A 16,351-nucleotide genomic window follows, 5' to 3' on the forward strand; every position below is an offset into this window, starting at 1 on the left:
TCTTCTCCATCGATTTTTTGTGACAGAATGGCTCCTCCAGCATAATCTGAGGCATCTACCGACAGAATAAATGGTTTTTCAAAATCTGAGTATGCTAGTACAGGGGCTCTAGTTAAAACATGTTGAATTTGTTGCATGGCTTCATCACATTCCTTGATCCAGGTAAAACTAACTCCTCTCTTCAATAATTTAGTCAGGGGCTTAGCAATGGTAGCATAATTGTTCACAAAATGTGTGTAATAATTTGCAAGGCCTAAAAATGACTGTAATTCTTTGATATTTGTTGGTGTTGGAAATTCCTTTACTGCTGTGGTTAAACGGGGATCCGGTTTGACACCTTCACGTATTCTATGTCCTAAATATTGTCCCTGTGATTGGGCAAAGGTGCACTTTTCCAGTTTCACACTTAAGTGTGCTCCTTTTAACCTTTCCAATACATCCCTTAGTCTCTCTGCATGTTCCTTTATAGTTTTAGAAAAAATAATAATGTCATCTAAATATACTAAACATATTGTGGGTTTCAGTCTCCGCAGCAACAGATCTGCGAATCTTTGAAAAATAGTGGGTGCATTCCTCAAAACAAATGGCATTCGTACAAATTCTTATAATCCCGTAGATACAACAAAAGCAGTTTTAGGGCAATCCTGGGGTGCAACAGGGATTTGATGATATCCAGAGGGCAAATCAAGGGTGGTAAAAAACTTAGTTACCTATTAGGTCTAATGTTTCGTCAATATGCGGTAAGGAGTATGTGTCCGTAGCAGTTACTCGGTTTACCTCCCTCATATCAACACATAGACGACAGGCTTTCTCTCCATTTACTGGCTTTTTTGGCACGACGACCACAGGGGACACCCACAAACTTGAGGAGGGTTGATTGATTCCTGCTGCTAATTGCTGCTGAATCGTATCTTCGACTACAGATTGCAAATGATATGGTATACGATATGACTTCTGCGCAATCGGCCATGCTTCACCAGTCGGAATTTTGTGTTGAACCAAATCCGTGGCCGGTAGAAACTGCCTCTCTTCAAACAACCGAGAAAATTCCTCTAACAGTGGCTGCAACATCTTTTTCTCCTCAGTGCTTAAATGACTCAACTTTTCCATCAACTGATTCTTCAATGATGACATGATGTAATGCACTTCTCCGACTGGACACTTCTTTCTCCTTCGTCCCTTCACATCTTTACTTTGTGGAATTTCAGCTCCTCCTGCTTCTTCCAAGATCTCCTGTCCACTAGCAACAATAGTACCTTTCAGTATTACAACATCTTTCACACCAAAGTTATCTATACTCACCGGTATTGCAAAAGCTTTCTGTTTTCCTTCCGCTCAGCAAATACTTCTCTTAATATGAGCTGATTGATGATCTAATACATCATTCTGGGTGAGTGAATCCACCAGAATGTCTGTCTTTGGCTGCTTCCGATTCTTGACATTTATCCAAAGATTTTTTCCACTTCCACCTCTTATCCTTACAGGTTCAGTAGTTTTTATCCCCCACATCCGCAGTTTTATGAGAGACTGTAAACAGTGCCTTTCACAGCTTCCTCGTGTCTGATGGGTTGGTACACTGCCAAAATGATGAATTGTTTCACCAAACTGCACAGTTCGCGTTTGATAATTCATCATCCCCTGATAATGGTGTAAGAAGTCATCCCCTAATATGATGTCAAAATCGCATTTCTTTAACCTTACTACTTCCATCTCCTGACTGTAATTATTCTCATCTATTTGCAGATTCACCACACACGAACCTGCAGGGGCAATTATTTCTTCACCAAGGCCATTGATATGAAATTGGGTGGCTGCAGCACCCTTTGATAGTTTCTATCTACAAATAATACACTAATTTGTGCACTAGTGTCAATTAAAATCTTAACTACTTTGTTCCCGAGTATGCCACTTACACTAACATATTCCATCTCTTTACTTTCTTCGGTCCTCAGCCGGTGTATTATTCTGGTCGCGGGTGCAGGCGGGTGACGGGGCCTGCCCGCACATGCTTTCCGGGTTTCACTGCACTGCCTCTTCAGGAGTATCCTGTTCCATTGCTCTTGCACCCATCGGCATGTTTGCAAAATTAGGGGCACTAGTGACCCAATAAATGACTATTACAGAAAAGAGAGGTCACAAAATAACCTAATCCAGTGGCGGACGGCTTGTGATGTTAATGTTTGAAGCAATGCTGCAGCTTACATGAAGGTTGTATCGGTGCGATGCATTGGCAGCAACAAGAGCGTGATGGAGTGATGGCAGTGGGCAACGGTGGTTCGGCTGGCAGCTGACGTTGGTGCGGGTGTGTGGCTGCTGGACCCTCGGGCGGTGGCAGGTGTGTTGGCGGCGGATGACGGCAGCTCGGCTAGTATGTGGGGGCGGCGGACCCCTTGCGCCACGCCACGGTGGGTGGCGTTGGTTTGCCAGCACGGTGCGGCAGGCCCCTGGCATGATGGCGAATGATGCAGTGGCATCCGGCTCACGTAGCCAGTTCCAGCAGACTCAGATGGCCACGTCACTGCAGCGTGTGCCCATTGCATTTCTACTAACACAGCCATGGTCTGTGTGAGGAGAGCGTAGCGGCTGGCTAGCACATTCTATACATGTGAACTGCTCGGCGATAGAAGTGTGACGAAGTGCAAAATACTGTGGCATCGGGCTATTGGCAAGTTACATTTGCCGAAAGAATTTGGATTAGCAAAAAAGTCGATATGCGAATGTATCCTGATTCTGACACCAGTTTTGTACAAGATTAGCTGGCTTAGGAGTGGAAGTCAGTGGACGGGAAAAAACCATTAGGACAGTTTTAGATAAAAGGCCATTTATTGGAAGTAAATGCATTGCATGGGTCACATGGTCAAGCCTAGGGAGGTGAGGGTGAGCCAGAATGGCCACGTCCAAATGGCGTGGCAGCTACTGCTAACAAAGTCCATGGCGCCGCCGCACTGGGAAGGGCAGGAGATGTTTTCTGCTACAGGGCAAGCAACAGAGAAACAGTGGCCCGGTGGTGGGTGGCCGGGTACATCCAACACGGCCACACGGCTTCCTCTGCGCTGATTGGCCAGAAATTCATGAAATATTACACACATTTATTATAGAGGCCCTAGTGTAAGGAACCCGCGGGGGCGGAATGGAAAATTCCAGAGTGTGGCCTGGTCAGCGTCGTCGCCTGGGCGACGTTATCTCGTCAGCATACGGAGGAAGCACATGATCGAAATACTTGCTGACTTGCTGTTGCCAGATCATGGGATGAGAAAATTACAGGCAGCCAACACTGCCGGCTAAGGCTTGACTGTAACAAGCGAATAAAGTAACTTTTGAAAGCAAATAAAAATAAAATAAAACCCCCTACTATCTGGCTCATCCTTACACTAGTGTCTCTATGATAAATGTGTGTAATATTTCATGAATTTCTTCATAGCATGTATCTGTTCTAATTTCTGAACCTATCCTATTTATTTCCACGTGATTTACTTGCACTGTAAAGGGTCTGAGAGATTCACGTAATGTTGGAGTAATGTGACTTTATCCCTTATCAGCCATAGTTTAAATTGCATTAAATATACCTGTGATCATTGTAATGTCACATTAATTATGACATAATGAATAATTTTAATTATAATAGAACTTTTTTTTTCCTAGATAATGGCTAAGGTACAGAGTACGAGAGCAAAGCTCTATGAAACTAAATCCACAGTAGCAGATGAACCCACCGAGCATGTGGAATCTGCAGGTGACCGACTTATCAAAGAGCTGGTCACTAAGCAGTTGGACAAAAACATTACATTAGAAGAGTGAGTGTTTGCTAAATATTTTTCAGTTTACTTTTATATTAGTTAGGAGAATAATTGGAATAAGAACAATTTAACTATTTATGTATAAAACTTGCAATAGTTAAGTTGCTGATAATGGACTTCTTATAGATAGACTGGACTGTATTTTTCATTACATTGTCCTTCTTCATGGGTTTTACAAAATTTACATTCTTTAATCTCATTACCAGTACTTAAAAGAAATCTCAGTTGTATATTATTTCTTTTGTTATTAACTACGAGTCATGTGAATGCTGCCATACCATCTACATTTGATTTTTAACAATAACATGTTTCAGGCAACTGCAAGACAAAAAACATTTTGAAAAAGCCTCTGAATATTGTCCATTTACAAATTTAACATCTGGGAAAAGCTCGCTGAAGCAGTTTGAAGAAACAGCCAAGAAAGCCGCCCATATAGAGGATTTGAAGTCATTTGGGCTCTCCAATGAAGAAGTGGAAATGGCACTAGATTATGAACTTGGGGAGGATCATTTCTCACAAAAATACAAAAAAGTTGAAAAATCTATCCTTTCATCACAACTGTTACTTATACATTCCAAAATAAACAATGGACTGAATGAACGAGAGCAGGAAGTGGAGAAAAGGTAACAAATATGTTATTTCAATTATTTAAGTCTGTACAGCATTTAATGTTCAGCTAATTTCACATATCCTCAGTCAGAATACAAGCTGCTCACCAGTGCTGACAATGTACCATTGTAGTATACAGTCACTCCTTATGTACAGAATAATTTTTTGGAGGAATTCCACAAAGTTTACAAAAACATTTAAAATACAGTAAAAGATTATCAGGGTGATAAAAAGCTAAATGCAAGGATTCCTGTAACCCCTTTTTAAAATTCTCAAAATATTGCCACTGCCTTGTTTGTGTGTATACGCAATACTAATTTTCACAAAAGGGAGCATCTTAAAAAAGGAAAGTATCTTCAGACATAGCTATAATATATACGCTTATGAAGCTAGGCAGAAGATGAACCCACCCATGAAAACAGTAAATACAGACTTATGCAAAAGAGAATTGTACGAGGCTGGTTTGAAAAGTTCTCAGAACAGAACATAAAAAAGTACTTACATCACTGAAACTTTTTTATTTTACAATGGTCTCCTTGTAGATTAACACACTTGGGCCAACGATGTTCCAGTGCCTTGATCCCATCTCAAAAATGTGTTTCCTCCAAGCCTGCAAAATAGTTGTCAACTCCAGCTATCAGTTCTTTGTTTGAAGTAAATCTTCATCCACCAAGAAAAATTTTCAGTTTTGGGAAGAGATGGAAGTCTGATGGAGCCATATCAGGTGAATAAGGTGGGTGTCGCAACAATTCATACCTTAGTTCACGTAATTTTGCCTTGGTGACGGCATGTGTGTGTGGGCGTGCATTGTCTTGTTGTGGCACCCATCATGCAGATGATTTTTTTTCATTTCTAATTCTTCAATTAAAATGTGATATACCCTTTCAGATGACATTTGACAAGCAAGAGCAATTTCATGTATTTTCAATCGGCGATCCTCCATGACCATTTTGTGCACTTTTGCAGTGATTTCTGGAGTAGTGAGACATCTTGGTCAACCACTGCGCAGATCATCATCTAAGCTCTCCCGACCAAATTTAAATTCCTCTGTCCACTTGCCTTTTGATTTTTTTGAAAGGTGGCATTATTTCTGCTAAGATTGTTTGTTTATTTAAACTGGCCAGCTTCAGAAATATAACCATTTTCAAGTGGACCAGACCTCTATCACATATTGGATCACATGATTAATAAACAAGTAAGTGCAAGTCCTGCAAAACTGCATGGTACATGTTCTCACTCATCAGCATGTGGTCAGTATTGCAGAGCTCTTACTAACATGTTTACCTATTGTGTGATACATCACACATTTAGATGCCTTGGTTGTTTATTTTGATGTCATATAAGGTATATTCAGGGATGGTCCACTTAAATATGGGTATTTATAGTGGTTTCAATTAACACAAATATACAGTCTCGGAAGAAATAATATCATCTTTTATGTAATCAGTTCTGATTTCTTATTGTGATTATTTATGTCTCTATCTAAGAAATCAGCTCAGTAAGTTTGGTATAGTTAGCTTAATAAGTCTTTATGTTTACATACGCAGGCTTGTATTTCATACAGATTTGCAGTGTACTTGATAATTTTCCATAGTTTCTTTTACCAATTAGTTAGTGTGATACAGCATGACAAGTGCAGATACGATAGGAGAGCATACAATGCTAAAAGTGTATCTTAATTTTATGTACAAGACTTTTTCTTGTTAGAAATATGCTTGTGCTGGTTTTTTAGCATACTTTATTGGTTTGGTTATCCTACACCATATGACATCAAATATTGAAATTACGCAAAGGAAGCAAGTTTCAGTGTACGACTAATGCTGACTTCTGACAATATTTTTATTAAATTGCCTGTTGGCTTCTGTCTCAGGTTCTTTGGCCAGCATTTGTGTGATAATTTTCCAGTTTTGGCAGCACAAGTGGCTTGTATTGTCAAAGCTTCATCCATCATTTCTGGAGTCCACCACGAGCAATGGAGGGTAAAGCTTTGACAATGCCAGCCCCTTGTGCTGGCAAAACATCAGAACATTATTAAACAAATGGTCAAATTTGTCAACAAGTGGCCACAAAAGCCTTAACAATGTTGTAATGTAACCAGAATCCAGGTGTGCTATGAACATGACCACTTGCTCATCATATTGTCAATTATATCAATCCAGATCAAGTAAAATGATAGATTACCCCCATGAACTACTTGAGAAATGAACATTGGAAATGTTATTTGATAAGATCCTGACCCATCAGGGGCCTCATCATTGTTTATGGTTGAAGGACCTGGGCATTTCAATTGATTAATTTACTTTAACAGTTGCTGAATGATAGATTTTGAAGTGGTAAACATTAGATTTATTGAAACAATGTGCAATTTACTCCAAACACAGTATCATTGAGATTTCAAAAAATGTGAGACTGAATTTTACTAAATAAGATAAAACAATAATCAGAAAAATGAATGGTTATCAGAGTCACCAGCAGCATGATGCTGGACAAATTATGATTGACATGTTGCCTAGACACATAAATGACACAAAAAAGTTTTCAACCATGATTGTAAAACATGTCAATATGAAAAAGAAGAATATGAATCCAAACAGAGCACACAGCAGATCAATAAATAAAGGATATGGAACAGAAAGAATCATTACCAAATGGGTAACTCCATTGAGTTAACTCACTACTGAATCAAAAGATGAGTGGTTATGGAAGACGTCCCTTTGGAACAAGACTTAGATTGCAGAGAACATGCATACCAGTGTGAGAAAACAGATGTGAGCTGCTCTTCCCTTCATTATCTCACAATCACCAAAGTCGGATGTGTGCATTGCAGATGCGGCCATAGAATGACTGCGAGTGAGACAGCTCCAGACAAGTCACCGTGTACCATGCTGCTGTGGCTGCTAACTGTTGCTGACCTGGGCCAAGGTGCTATGATTACGTGTGGTGGATCTTGTCATCTTCTTGATTAGCAATTGCGGATGCCAGTTAGTTCACAGGAGAACGTCAGAAACTTGCCAAAAGAAAGAAGTGAAAAAAACGTGTACAAGCACAGAATCTGAATCCAAATCAGAGTCCAGAGTCCACATGAGATCTCAGAAACAGAATCAGAATGAGAGTCAGAACGAGAATGCTTCTCTAAATTTTGAAAGCCTTCCCTCAGTTATCAGAAAGGCCCCTGGTACAACTTTTCTATATAGTTCCAGAAAGGGCCTAAGTGCTCCTCCAATGAGCCATCTGGAAGTCCATTCACGAGCTCCCACTACCACATGAAAGATGTATTCGCTGATGAGATTTCTCTTTACAGAAATGGGAACCAAGTGTCGCCCCATCTCTACAACCAGACTTATTTGTCAGAAATTCTGGAGAATTTGTAGGGTTTCACAGAATGTTGCCACAGAAAGGGCAGGGTTTGGAAATTTCACAGACCTGAGTGTGATTATATATTTCACTTTTGTAAATGATGTCTGGAGACCAAAATACAGAACAATAATGCCAAGTAGACAGCTGAGGACCCCACCAAAGGTTTATTAGCAAGCAGAATTCTCACTCATTCCACCAGTAGTTTCCCATTGTGCTGTAGAGGACACCAGTAGACCATTCCACTGCCCATTGTTCAAGGTACCTGGAGGATAATCACTGAAACATTTGCTCAACTCGCCATGTGGTCCACTAAAGTGAAAACTTGTACTTTGAGTGACAGGGAGCTCGTGACAGAGAGCTCCTCAAGAGTGTGTGAACTGTTCTACCTGTTTCTGTCCACAGCAAAGAAGAGATCCCATGATCCAGACTGGATACATTAGGAGGAAAAGCTATAACAAGAATGAAATATTAGACTAGGTACAGAGAGATGAGTAATCTACATTGCTACAGGCAATGACGACTCACATAATCAACATGCAGTATGAGTGAAAAGTCAACAAACAAACACCAAATCATAAAGTAAATGAAGTCAGAGACTCTAGGGTGCAAATTCAGTATGCAAATAGGATAAAACATGACAAGAAAGGCTTGAAACAGGCCACCATCTTACTTCATAGATGTAGTTCCATGCAGCTTCTGCAGAAGTTATGAATATGTGCTTTCATGAGAGCTTGACACCTATCCCAAATCACAGAAATCTTGTTTATTTTGTGTCACTGATTGTTTCATGATTGTAGAAGATCTGAATGTGAATATAGACACAACTGTGTTTAAGAAACAGGCTGTACTCTAATTTATTGCATTTTATTGAACAGGAGTGGCTTTCTTCCAGAGCATGTTTCTTTTATTATTCACTTCCTGACCTGAATTTGCAACATCTAAATTGTAAAGTCTGCAAACAAGGTAGCTTCATTTTTATCTGCTATAATTGTAGGCAAGTTGTTAATGTAGAGTTGTTGTGTCGTAAGTATCACTGTTCATGGTTGAGAGAGAGGAGGAGAGAGAGAGAGAGAGAGAGAGAGAGAGAGAGAGAGAGAGAGAGAGAGAGAGAGAGAGAGAGAGACATAGTCCAAAATCTGAAAAACTGAGCATTTGTAGCATTCTTCTTCATTGTGCCTGTCTGCGAATCAATGCCTCCTCTAAGTGGTGAGCAGCAAACTATCCTTCCCATGTCATTTGTGTGTGCCATTCATTGGTCCAGTGTAGGTGAGTGGTTGCCTTTCCCTTTTGTTATATACCTATATTTCCATATTATTATTATTACTCAAAATTTTAATCTTAACAGTTTTTTAAGTAAGTATGAAGTCTGTAGCGGATTATAATATTGTATGATGTAAGTGTTTTATAATCATTGCTGCAGAGACAGGCAACTTAATTCTTATTTTAATAATTGTGTCCATAGTAAATTAATTTCATGACAGTGTCATAACTTCAGAATAAACAGCATTATGAAACAAATATTAATTTCTAAAGCTGATGAGTTGCATGTTTCACAGTACATTAGGATGGAGATTGTTAAAGAACCATTTGGTCATTAGTTAGATTTACTCATTTGTGATTTTGTTTGCAGGTTGTCAGTTGGAAGGCATGAACAAGAATTGAGTTTATCTGTAAAGCCAGAAAGTTTACACACAAGGTTGTTGCAGTTTGCACTATCCTGCAAGGCTACAATTTCTGACCCACGGCCTGGTAATCATCCCATTCATCATCTTAAAGAACTTGAGGAAGAGTTGTTTGGTTCTTTAAGAAAAAGACATAAGAAAGAGAAAATTACCTATCCACAAAAATCAAGTGCCCCTTCTGCTGTTGAAAATTCACCCTGCCATTACAACTACGATCACCATTCAACACTTTGGGATGTCAAAGAAAGCCCAGTGGGAAAAGAAGATTGTAAGAATGCCAAGAAAAATACAAAACAGATAAATGAAACACGTGTATATACTTGTAAACCTGAAACATTATACACCATAAAAGATGGTAAAATAGTGCAGTTAAATGCATTGCCCAAACATAAAACTGACATGAAAGAGAAAGATACATGTGGAGGTCAAGCTTTTGTGTTGTCAGATGTAAATAGCAGTGAAGTACAAGTAGTTTCATTAAGTGAGATTCAGAATAACAGACTAAACTTGGAACAGATTAAACAGCTACCTCGATTCCAAAATTATGACAGAGGCTTACCATCACCTGTAAGTATTGTGCATACCTCATTAAACATCTTATACTTTGTGTTGGCTTTTCAGCATTCAAAATACTCCCTAATAATGTAACTTCTAGGTGCTGTTTCTCAAGAATTTACCTGGCTGTGTGAAAGAGTCAGATCTGGTATCAATATTTAACTTATTTGAATCATCTGAAGACAAGAGAATTATCTACAGACTGATGACTGGCAGAATGAAAGGCCAAGCTTTCATTACCTTTCCAAGTAGGTTGCATATACAACCTATTTCACATTGACAAGTCATTTTTCTCATTTTGTGGAATTATTAACTGATTCATTATAATTTTGATAATTACAGCTACTGACATGGCAACAAAGGCATTAGAAACTGTTAATGGCTATGTCTTAAAGGGAAAGCCTATTATTATACAATACGGAAAGTCATGCCCCACTGTATGACTGATCACAAGACATTCACAGTCACCAAAGATGATCACTCACAACAAGTTACCTGATGACAGAGGCAGTAATACAAAATTCACCTGTTGAGTAATACACAAAACCCGATGAGGAAAAACAAGTAATGAATTACAAGTCAAGTAATTCGTAATATGACTGTTGTTAGAAAATTATCACCAGAATATTTGGTCAGCCTTGTCCTGATCTTTTTACTATGATTCATTCCTACTGTTTGAAATGTTAATGAAAGTAGAGAGACAGTTTGAGTGTTATTGAAATAATGTTGTGTGTTTTTCAAGTTTGATGATCAAACTGTGTACAGTTATATGAGAATTTATGTTAGATGGAGGCAGTGCTGTAATTAGAACCAAGAAGTTTTTAAAATGAAAATCTTCAGATGGGCAATTTGAAATTATTTTGTTAAATATCAGCAACTTGCTTTGGTATACCCGCAGTCCTTTCCTTTTTCAGCCTCCAGCTATCTAATTTGTAAGCAGAGTCTCTGGTTTGATTACATATATGAAGGTTAACTAAATTTTTCACACATTTTCATCCTGCTAGTTTAGAAAATACTTTTATTTTAATTTTTATTTTGAATCAGCAGCTGAAGTAATACATTCTAAACCAAGTCAGACTTAAAGAAACCAACAGAAGATCTAAATCAAACTGTATCAATTGGTATACTTGTTTTAGTTTATTTCAGTATTTGTATACATTCGTACCCAAGATCTCATGTAATGATTATTTTCATCTAGTCACTCTGCAACTCTGTTGTTGCATTTCAAAAATCATGAAAAACTTATTCACTTACTGAAGAACTGTCTTTTATTGAACTAACACTGTTGAAATGAATGATTCAAAGATACTGTTTAGTCAGTATGGATGTGATGCAGTCAGAAATGTATGACTTACTTATTAATTTATTTATTTTGCAGAAAGTGATGTATTGCAGTTAACTACTCATTTAGCTTCAATATGAATGAGAAGAACTAGAATGAATCAAAATAAGTGTTCGAAGTCACTTATGAACAGAGTTACTTAATGTCTGGTATGTTAACTAAATTTTTCACTGATCAAACAATGGAAAATCCAGGATGGAATGTAAAAATATTATAAAAAGGAAAGTTGCTACTCACCATATAGCGGAGATCCTGACTCACAGATAGGCACAACAAAAAAGGCTTTTGGCCAGTAAGGCCTATTTTTTTTTCTATTGCATATAAACATATATGTATTGGTAGATCACGTGGGTGCTTTCACACATGGCTCTGCCTTTGATCGTGTACACCTTCCGGGTTACAGGACTGGAGTAGGTGGTGGTGGGAGGGTGCATGGGACAGGTTTTACACCGGGGGCGGTTACAAGGGTAGGAGCCAGAGGGTAGGGAAGGTGGTTTGGGGATTTCATAGGGATGAACTAAGAGGTTACGAAGGTTAGGTGGACGGCGGAAAGACACTCTTGGTGGGGTGGGGAGGATTTCATGAAGGATGGATCTCATTTCGGGGCAGGATTTGAGGAAGTCGTATCCCTGCTGGAGAGCCACATTCAGAATCTGATCCAGTCCCGGAAAGTATCCTGTCTGTACCAGGTCGGGAGGGTAGTTGCGGGATGCGAATGCTGTTGTCAGGTTGTTGGTGTAATGCTTCAGGGATTCCGGACTGGAGCAGATTCGTTTGCCACGAAGACCTAGGCTGTAGGGAAGGGACCGTTTGATGTGGAATGGGTGGCAGCTGTCGTAATGGAGGTACTGTTGCTTGTTGGTGGGTTTGATGTGGACGGACGTGTGAAGCTGGCCATTGGACAGGTGGAGGTCAACATCAAGGAAAGTGGCATGGGATTTGTAGTAGGACCAGGTGAATCTGATGGAACCAAAGGAGCAAATAACCAGAGCAACTTCCTCATCCTCTCAAACCCATAACCTCCCACAGAAGAACCACAAAAGTGCCCCACTTGTGACAGGATACTTTCCGGGACTGGATCAGATTCTGAATGTGGCTCTCCAGCAGGGATACGACTTCCTCAAATCCTGCCCTGAAATGAGATCCATGCTTCATGAAATCCTCCCCACCCCACCAAGAGTGTCTTTCCGCCGTCCACCTAACCTTCGTAACCTCTTAGTTCATCCCTATGAAATCCCCAAACCACCTTCCCTACCCTCTGGCTCCTACCCTTGTAACCGCCCCCGGTGTAAAACCTGTCCCATGCACCCTCCCACCACCACCTACTCCAGTCCTGTAACCCGGAAGGTGTACACGATCAAAGGCAGAGCCACGTGTGAAAGCACCCACGTGATCTACCAACTGACCTGCCTACACTGTGATGCATTCTATGTGGGAATGACCAGCAACAAACTGTCCATTCGCATGAATGGACACAGGCAGACAGTGTTTGTTGGTAATGAGGATCACCCTGTGGCTAAACATGCCTTGGTGCACGGCCAGCACATCTTGGCGCAGTGTTACACCGTCCGGGTTATCTGGATACTTCCCACTAACACCAACCTATCTGAACTCCGGAGATGGGAACTTGCTCTTCAATACATCCTCTCTTCCCGTTATCCACCAGGCCTCAATCTCCACTAATTTCAAGTTGCCGCCACTCATACCTCACCTGTCATTCAACAACATCTTTGCCCCTGCACTTCTGCCTTGACTGACATCTCTGCCCAAACTCTTTGTCTTTAAATATGTCTGCTTGTGTCTGTATATGTGTGGATGGATATGTGTGTGTGTGCGAGTGTATACCCGTCCTTTTTTCCCCCTAAGGTAAGTCTTTCCGCTCCCGGGATTGGAATGACTCCTTACCCTCTCCCTTAAAACCCACATACTTTCGTCTTTCCCTCTCCTTCCCTCTTTCCTGATGAGGTAACAGTTTGTTGCGAAAGCTTGAATTTTGTGTGTATGTTTGTGTTCATTTGTGTGTCTGTCGACCTGCCAGCACTTTCATTTGGTAAGTCACATCGTCTTTGTTTTTAGTTATATTTTTCCTACGTCAAATGTTTCCCTCTATTATAACCGTATCATTAATTTGAACCCAACAATTACGTTTATTATTGTCGCTGTTGCATTTCGAAATCTTTCCTGTCATCTTTTTCTCTTTATTTTCTCTTTCTGTTTTTACCAGTAGTCTCACTTTGTATTCACCTTCCCTATTTCCTGTAATCTACTATACAATTTTATCCCGCCTATATATACTCAATAATACGTAACCCACCTCCAAACCATAACCAAATTAATTTTATTTTCCGCTTTCAACACTACCGCTGCTATAAAGTCCACCGTTTCTAGTTCAATAACAGCCGCTTTCATGTATTAAACAACCATTTCGGCTAGTTCTAATAACTTTCACTTTATTTCCACTTCCGTTTTTCGCACATCACTGATAATTTTAGCCGCTCCCCACAGGTTTTAACGTCATTATTTCACGATTGTTAGCCCCATTTTCGTAATGTTTCACCACAACACCACTCCTTTTAATACGTTTTTTCGAAATTTTCCCGAATTTCTCCGTCCTTTAACGTGTTTTAGCGGCAACACAACCACCTAACCTTTATGCACATTGCTGTCTACCAACCCAAGTTCACCACAGGATCAACTTAACCAACACTTTTTCGCCTTTTTTCATACCAGATCTCCAGTTGCTTTCTAATTCACCCTTATCTCTCCCCATACATTTTTATCTTTCATTTTCATTTCAACCTCATGTTAAACTTTCCACCTTCTAAGACCATGTCACCCTCACAACACCCCCACAACGACCCCATTAAGTTTTATTTACATTCCCTCCGCAAACATGCCTTCACCCTAGCCAGATTACGCTCGCATAATTTATTTTCTCAGGCTTGTCTGACATTTGGCATAACCCCCAAAGGACTCACCCTTAAAGTTCCCATCTCTGGCTGCAACCCTTCTTTCCATCAGTCCCTATACCAGTTCCAAACTGAACAATCCATTGCCCTCACCCACCTAATCCTTCACCTACACATCAACTCAGCCAATGAACACACCCGTCAACTCCTATCCTTAATAAAAGTCCTCAATCTTTCCTCTCCCACATCCACACCGGCTATTCAGAGCATCCTCCTACAGGCCAACCGCAAATTAGAACAGCATGCCACCCTTCACCTCAAAAAACTATCCAATCTCCTGGTTTCCCACCTCCGGAAAGGCAACTCACTCACCCTTCCTAACCTTTCCAGCAAACCTCAACCACCTCTCATTGCACACAAACCCAGTCTCTCCCATCTACTCAATCTCCCACTTCCAGCTCCACTCCCTCCAAAACCTGAAAATTCCAATCAACACAATCTGGAACCACAACACCCTAATTCAGTAGTTAACCTTTCCTCCAAACCTCTCTCCCAATCCGAAACCTCTGTCCTATCCAAAGGCCTCACCTTCATCCCCACTCCCAGATTCAACCAAACAGCCCTCGTCAAAGATTTACTGTCCTACACTCGTACTCTCTGCTGGAAGTATCACTTTGCCACAAAGAAAAATGATCCTAATCCTACCCCTAATGATCCAACTCCCCAAGACACTATCCAAATTGAACCCTGCCTGGAACAGTTCCGTCCTCTGTCACAGCGGGACCCACCTCCTCTTCCTCAAAATCACCCTCTCCAAACCTTCCAGGAATTTCTGACTTCCAGCCTTGCCTCTCAATCCTTCTTAAAAAACCTTAATCCTACTCCCAACATCACCGCTGTTGAAGCCCAGGCTATCCGTGATCTGAAGGCTCACCAGTCCATCATCATTCTTCCGGCAGATAAGGGTTCCACGACCGTGGTACTTGATCGTCGGGAGTATGTGGCTGAGGGACTGCGTCAGCTTTCAGACAACACCACATACAAAGTTTGCCAAGGTAATCCCATTCCTGATGTCCAGGCGGAGCTTCGAGGAATCCTCAGAACCTTGGGCCCCCTACAAAACCTTTCACCTGACTCCATCAACCTCCTGACCCCACCGACACCCCGCACCCCTACCTTCTACCTTCTTCCTAAAATTCACAAACCCAATCATCCCGGCCGCCCCATTGTAGCTGGTTACCAAGCCCCCACAGAACGTATCTCTGCCTACGTAGATCAACACCTTCAACCCATTACATGCAGTCTCCCATCCTTCATCAAAGACACCAACCACTTTCTCGAACGCCTGGAATCCTTACCCAATCCGTTACCCCCAGAAACCATCCTTGTAACCATTGATGCCACTTCCTTATACACAAATATCCCGCACGTCCAGGGCCTCGCTGCGATGGAGCACTTCCTTTCACGCCGATCACCTGCCACCCTACCTAAAACCTCTTTCCTCATTACCTTAGCCAGCTTCATCCTGACCCATAACTTCTTCATTTTTGAAGACCAGACATACCAACAATTAAAGGGAACAGCCATGGGTACCAGGATGGCCCCTTCGTACGCCAACCTATTCATGGGTCGCTTAGAGGAAGCCTTCTTGGTTACCCAGGCCTGCCAACCCAAAGTTTGGTACAGATTTATTGATGACATCTTCATGATCTGGACTCACAGTGAAGAAGAACTCCAGAATTTCCTCTCCAACCTCAACTCCTTTGGTTCCATCAGATTCACCTGGTCCTACTCCAAATCCCATGCCACTTTCCTTGATGTTGACCTCCACCTGTCCAATGGCCAGCTTCACACGTCCGTCCACATCAAACCCACCAACAAGCAACAGTACCTCCATTACGACAGCTGCCACCCATTCCACATCAAACGGTCCCTTCCCTACAGCCTAGGTCTTCGTGGCAAACGAATCTGCTCCAGTCCAGAATCCCTGAAGCATTACACCAACAACCTGACAACAGCATTCGCATCCCGCAACTACCCTCCCGACCTGGTACAGAAGCAAATAACCAGAGCCACTTCCTCATCCTCTCAAACCCATAA

At 41.0% G+C, this 16,351-nt stretch overlaps 1 protein-coding gene across 1 annotated transcript in view; it reads left to right on the forward strand.

Moving 5' to 3' along the window:
- LOC126412186 (RNA-binding protein 41-like) overlaps positions 1 to 10,848 on the forward strand; it is a 59,584-nt gene extending 48,736 nt beyond the window's left edge. The window contains exons 2-6 of the mRNA XM_050081666.1: positions 3,643 to 3,794; positions 4,112 to 4,420; positions 9,394 to 10,012; positions 10,101 to 10,248; positions 10,343 to 10,848. Coding sequence (XP_049937623.1) covers positions 3,646 to 3,794; positions 4,112 to 4,420; positions 9,394 to 10,012; positions 10,101 to 10,248; positions 10,343 to 10,443 — 1,326 coding nt within the window. The 5' untranslated portion in view covers positions 3,643 to 3,645 and the 3' untranslated portion in view covers positions 10,444 to 10,848. The remainder of the gene's footprint in view (positions 1 to 3,642; positions 3,795 to 4,111; positions 4,421 to 9,393; positions 10,013 to 10,100; positions 10,249 to 10,342) is intronic.
- Positions 10,849 to 16,351: the final 5,503 nt, after the last annotated feature.

Source organism: Schistocerca serialis, chromosome 7 (assembly GCF_023864345.2).
Source record: "Schistocerca serialis cubense isolate TAMUIC-IGC-003099 chromosome 7, iqSchSeri2.2, whole genome shotgun sequence".
NCBI lineage: Eukaryota > Metazoa > Arthropoda > Insecta > Orthoptera > Acrididae > Schistocerca > Schistocerca serialis.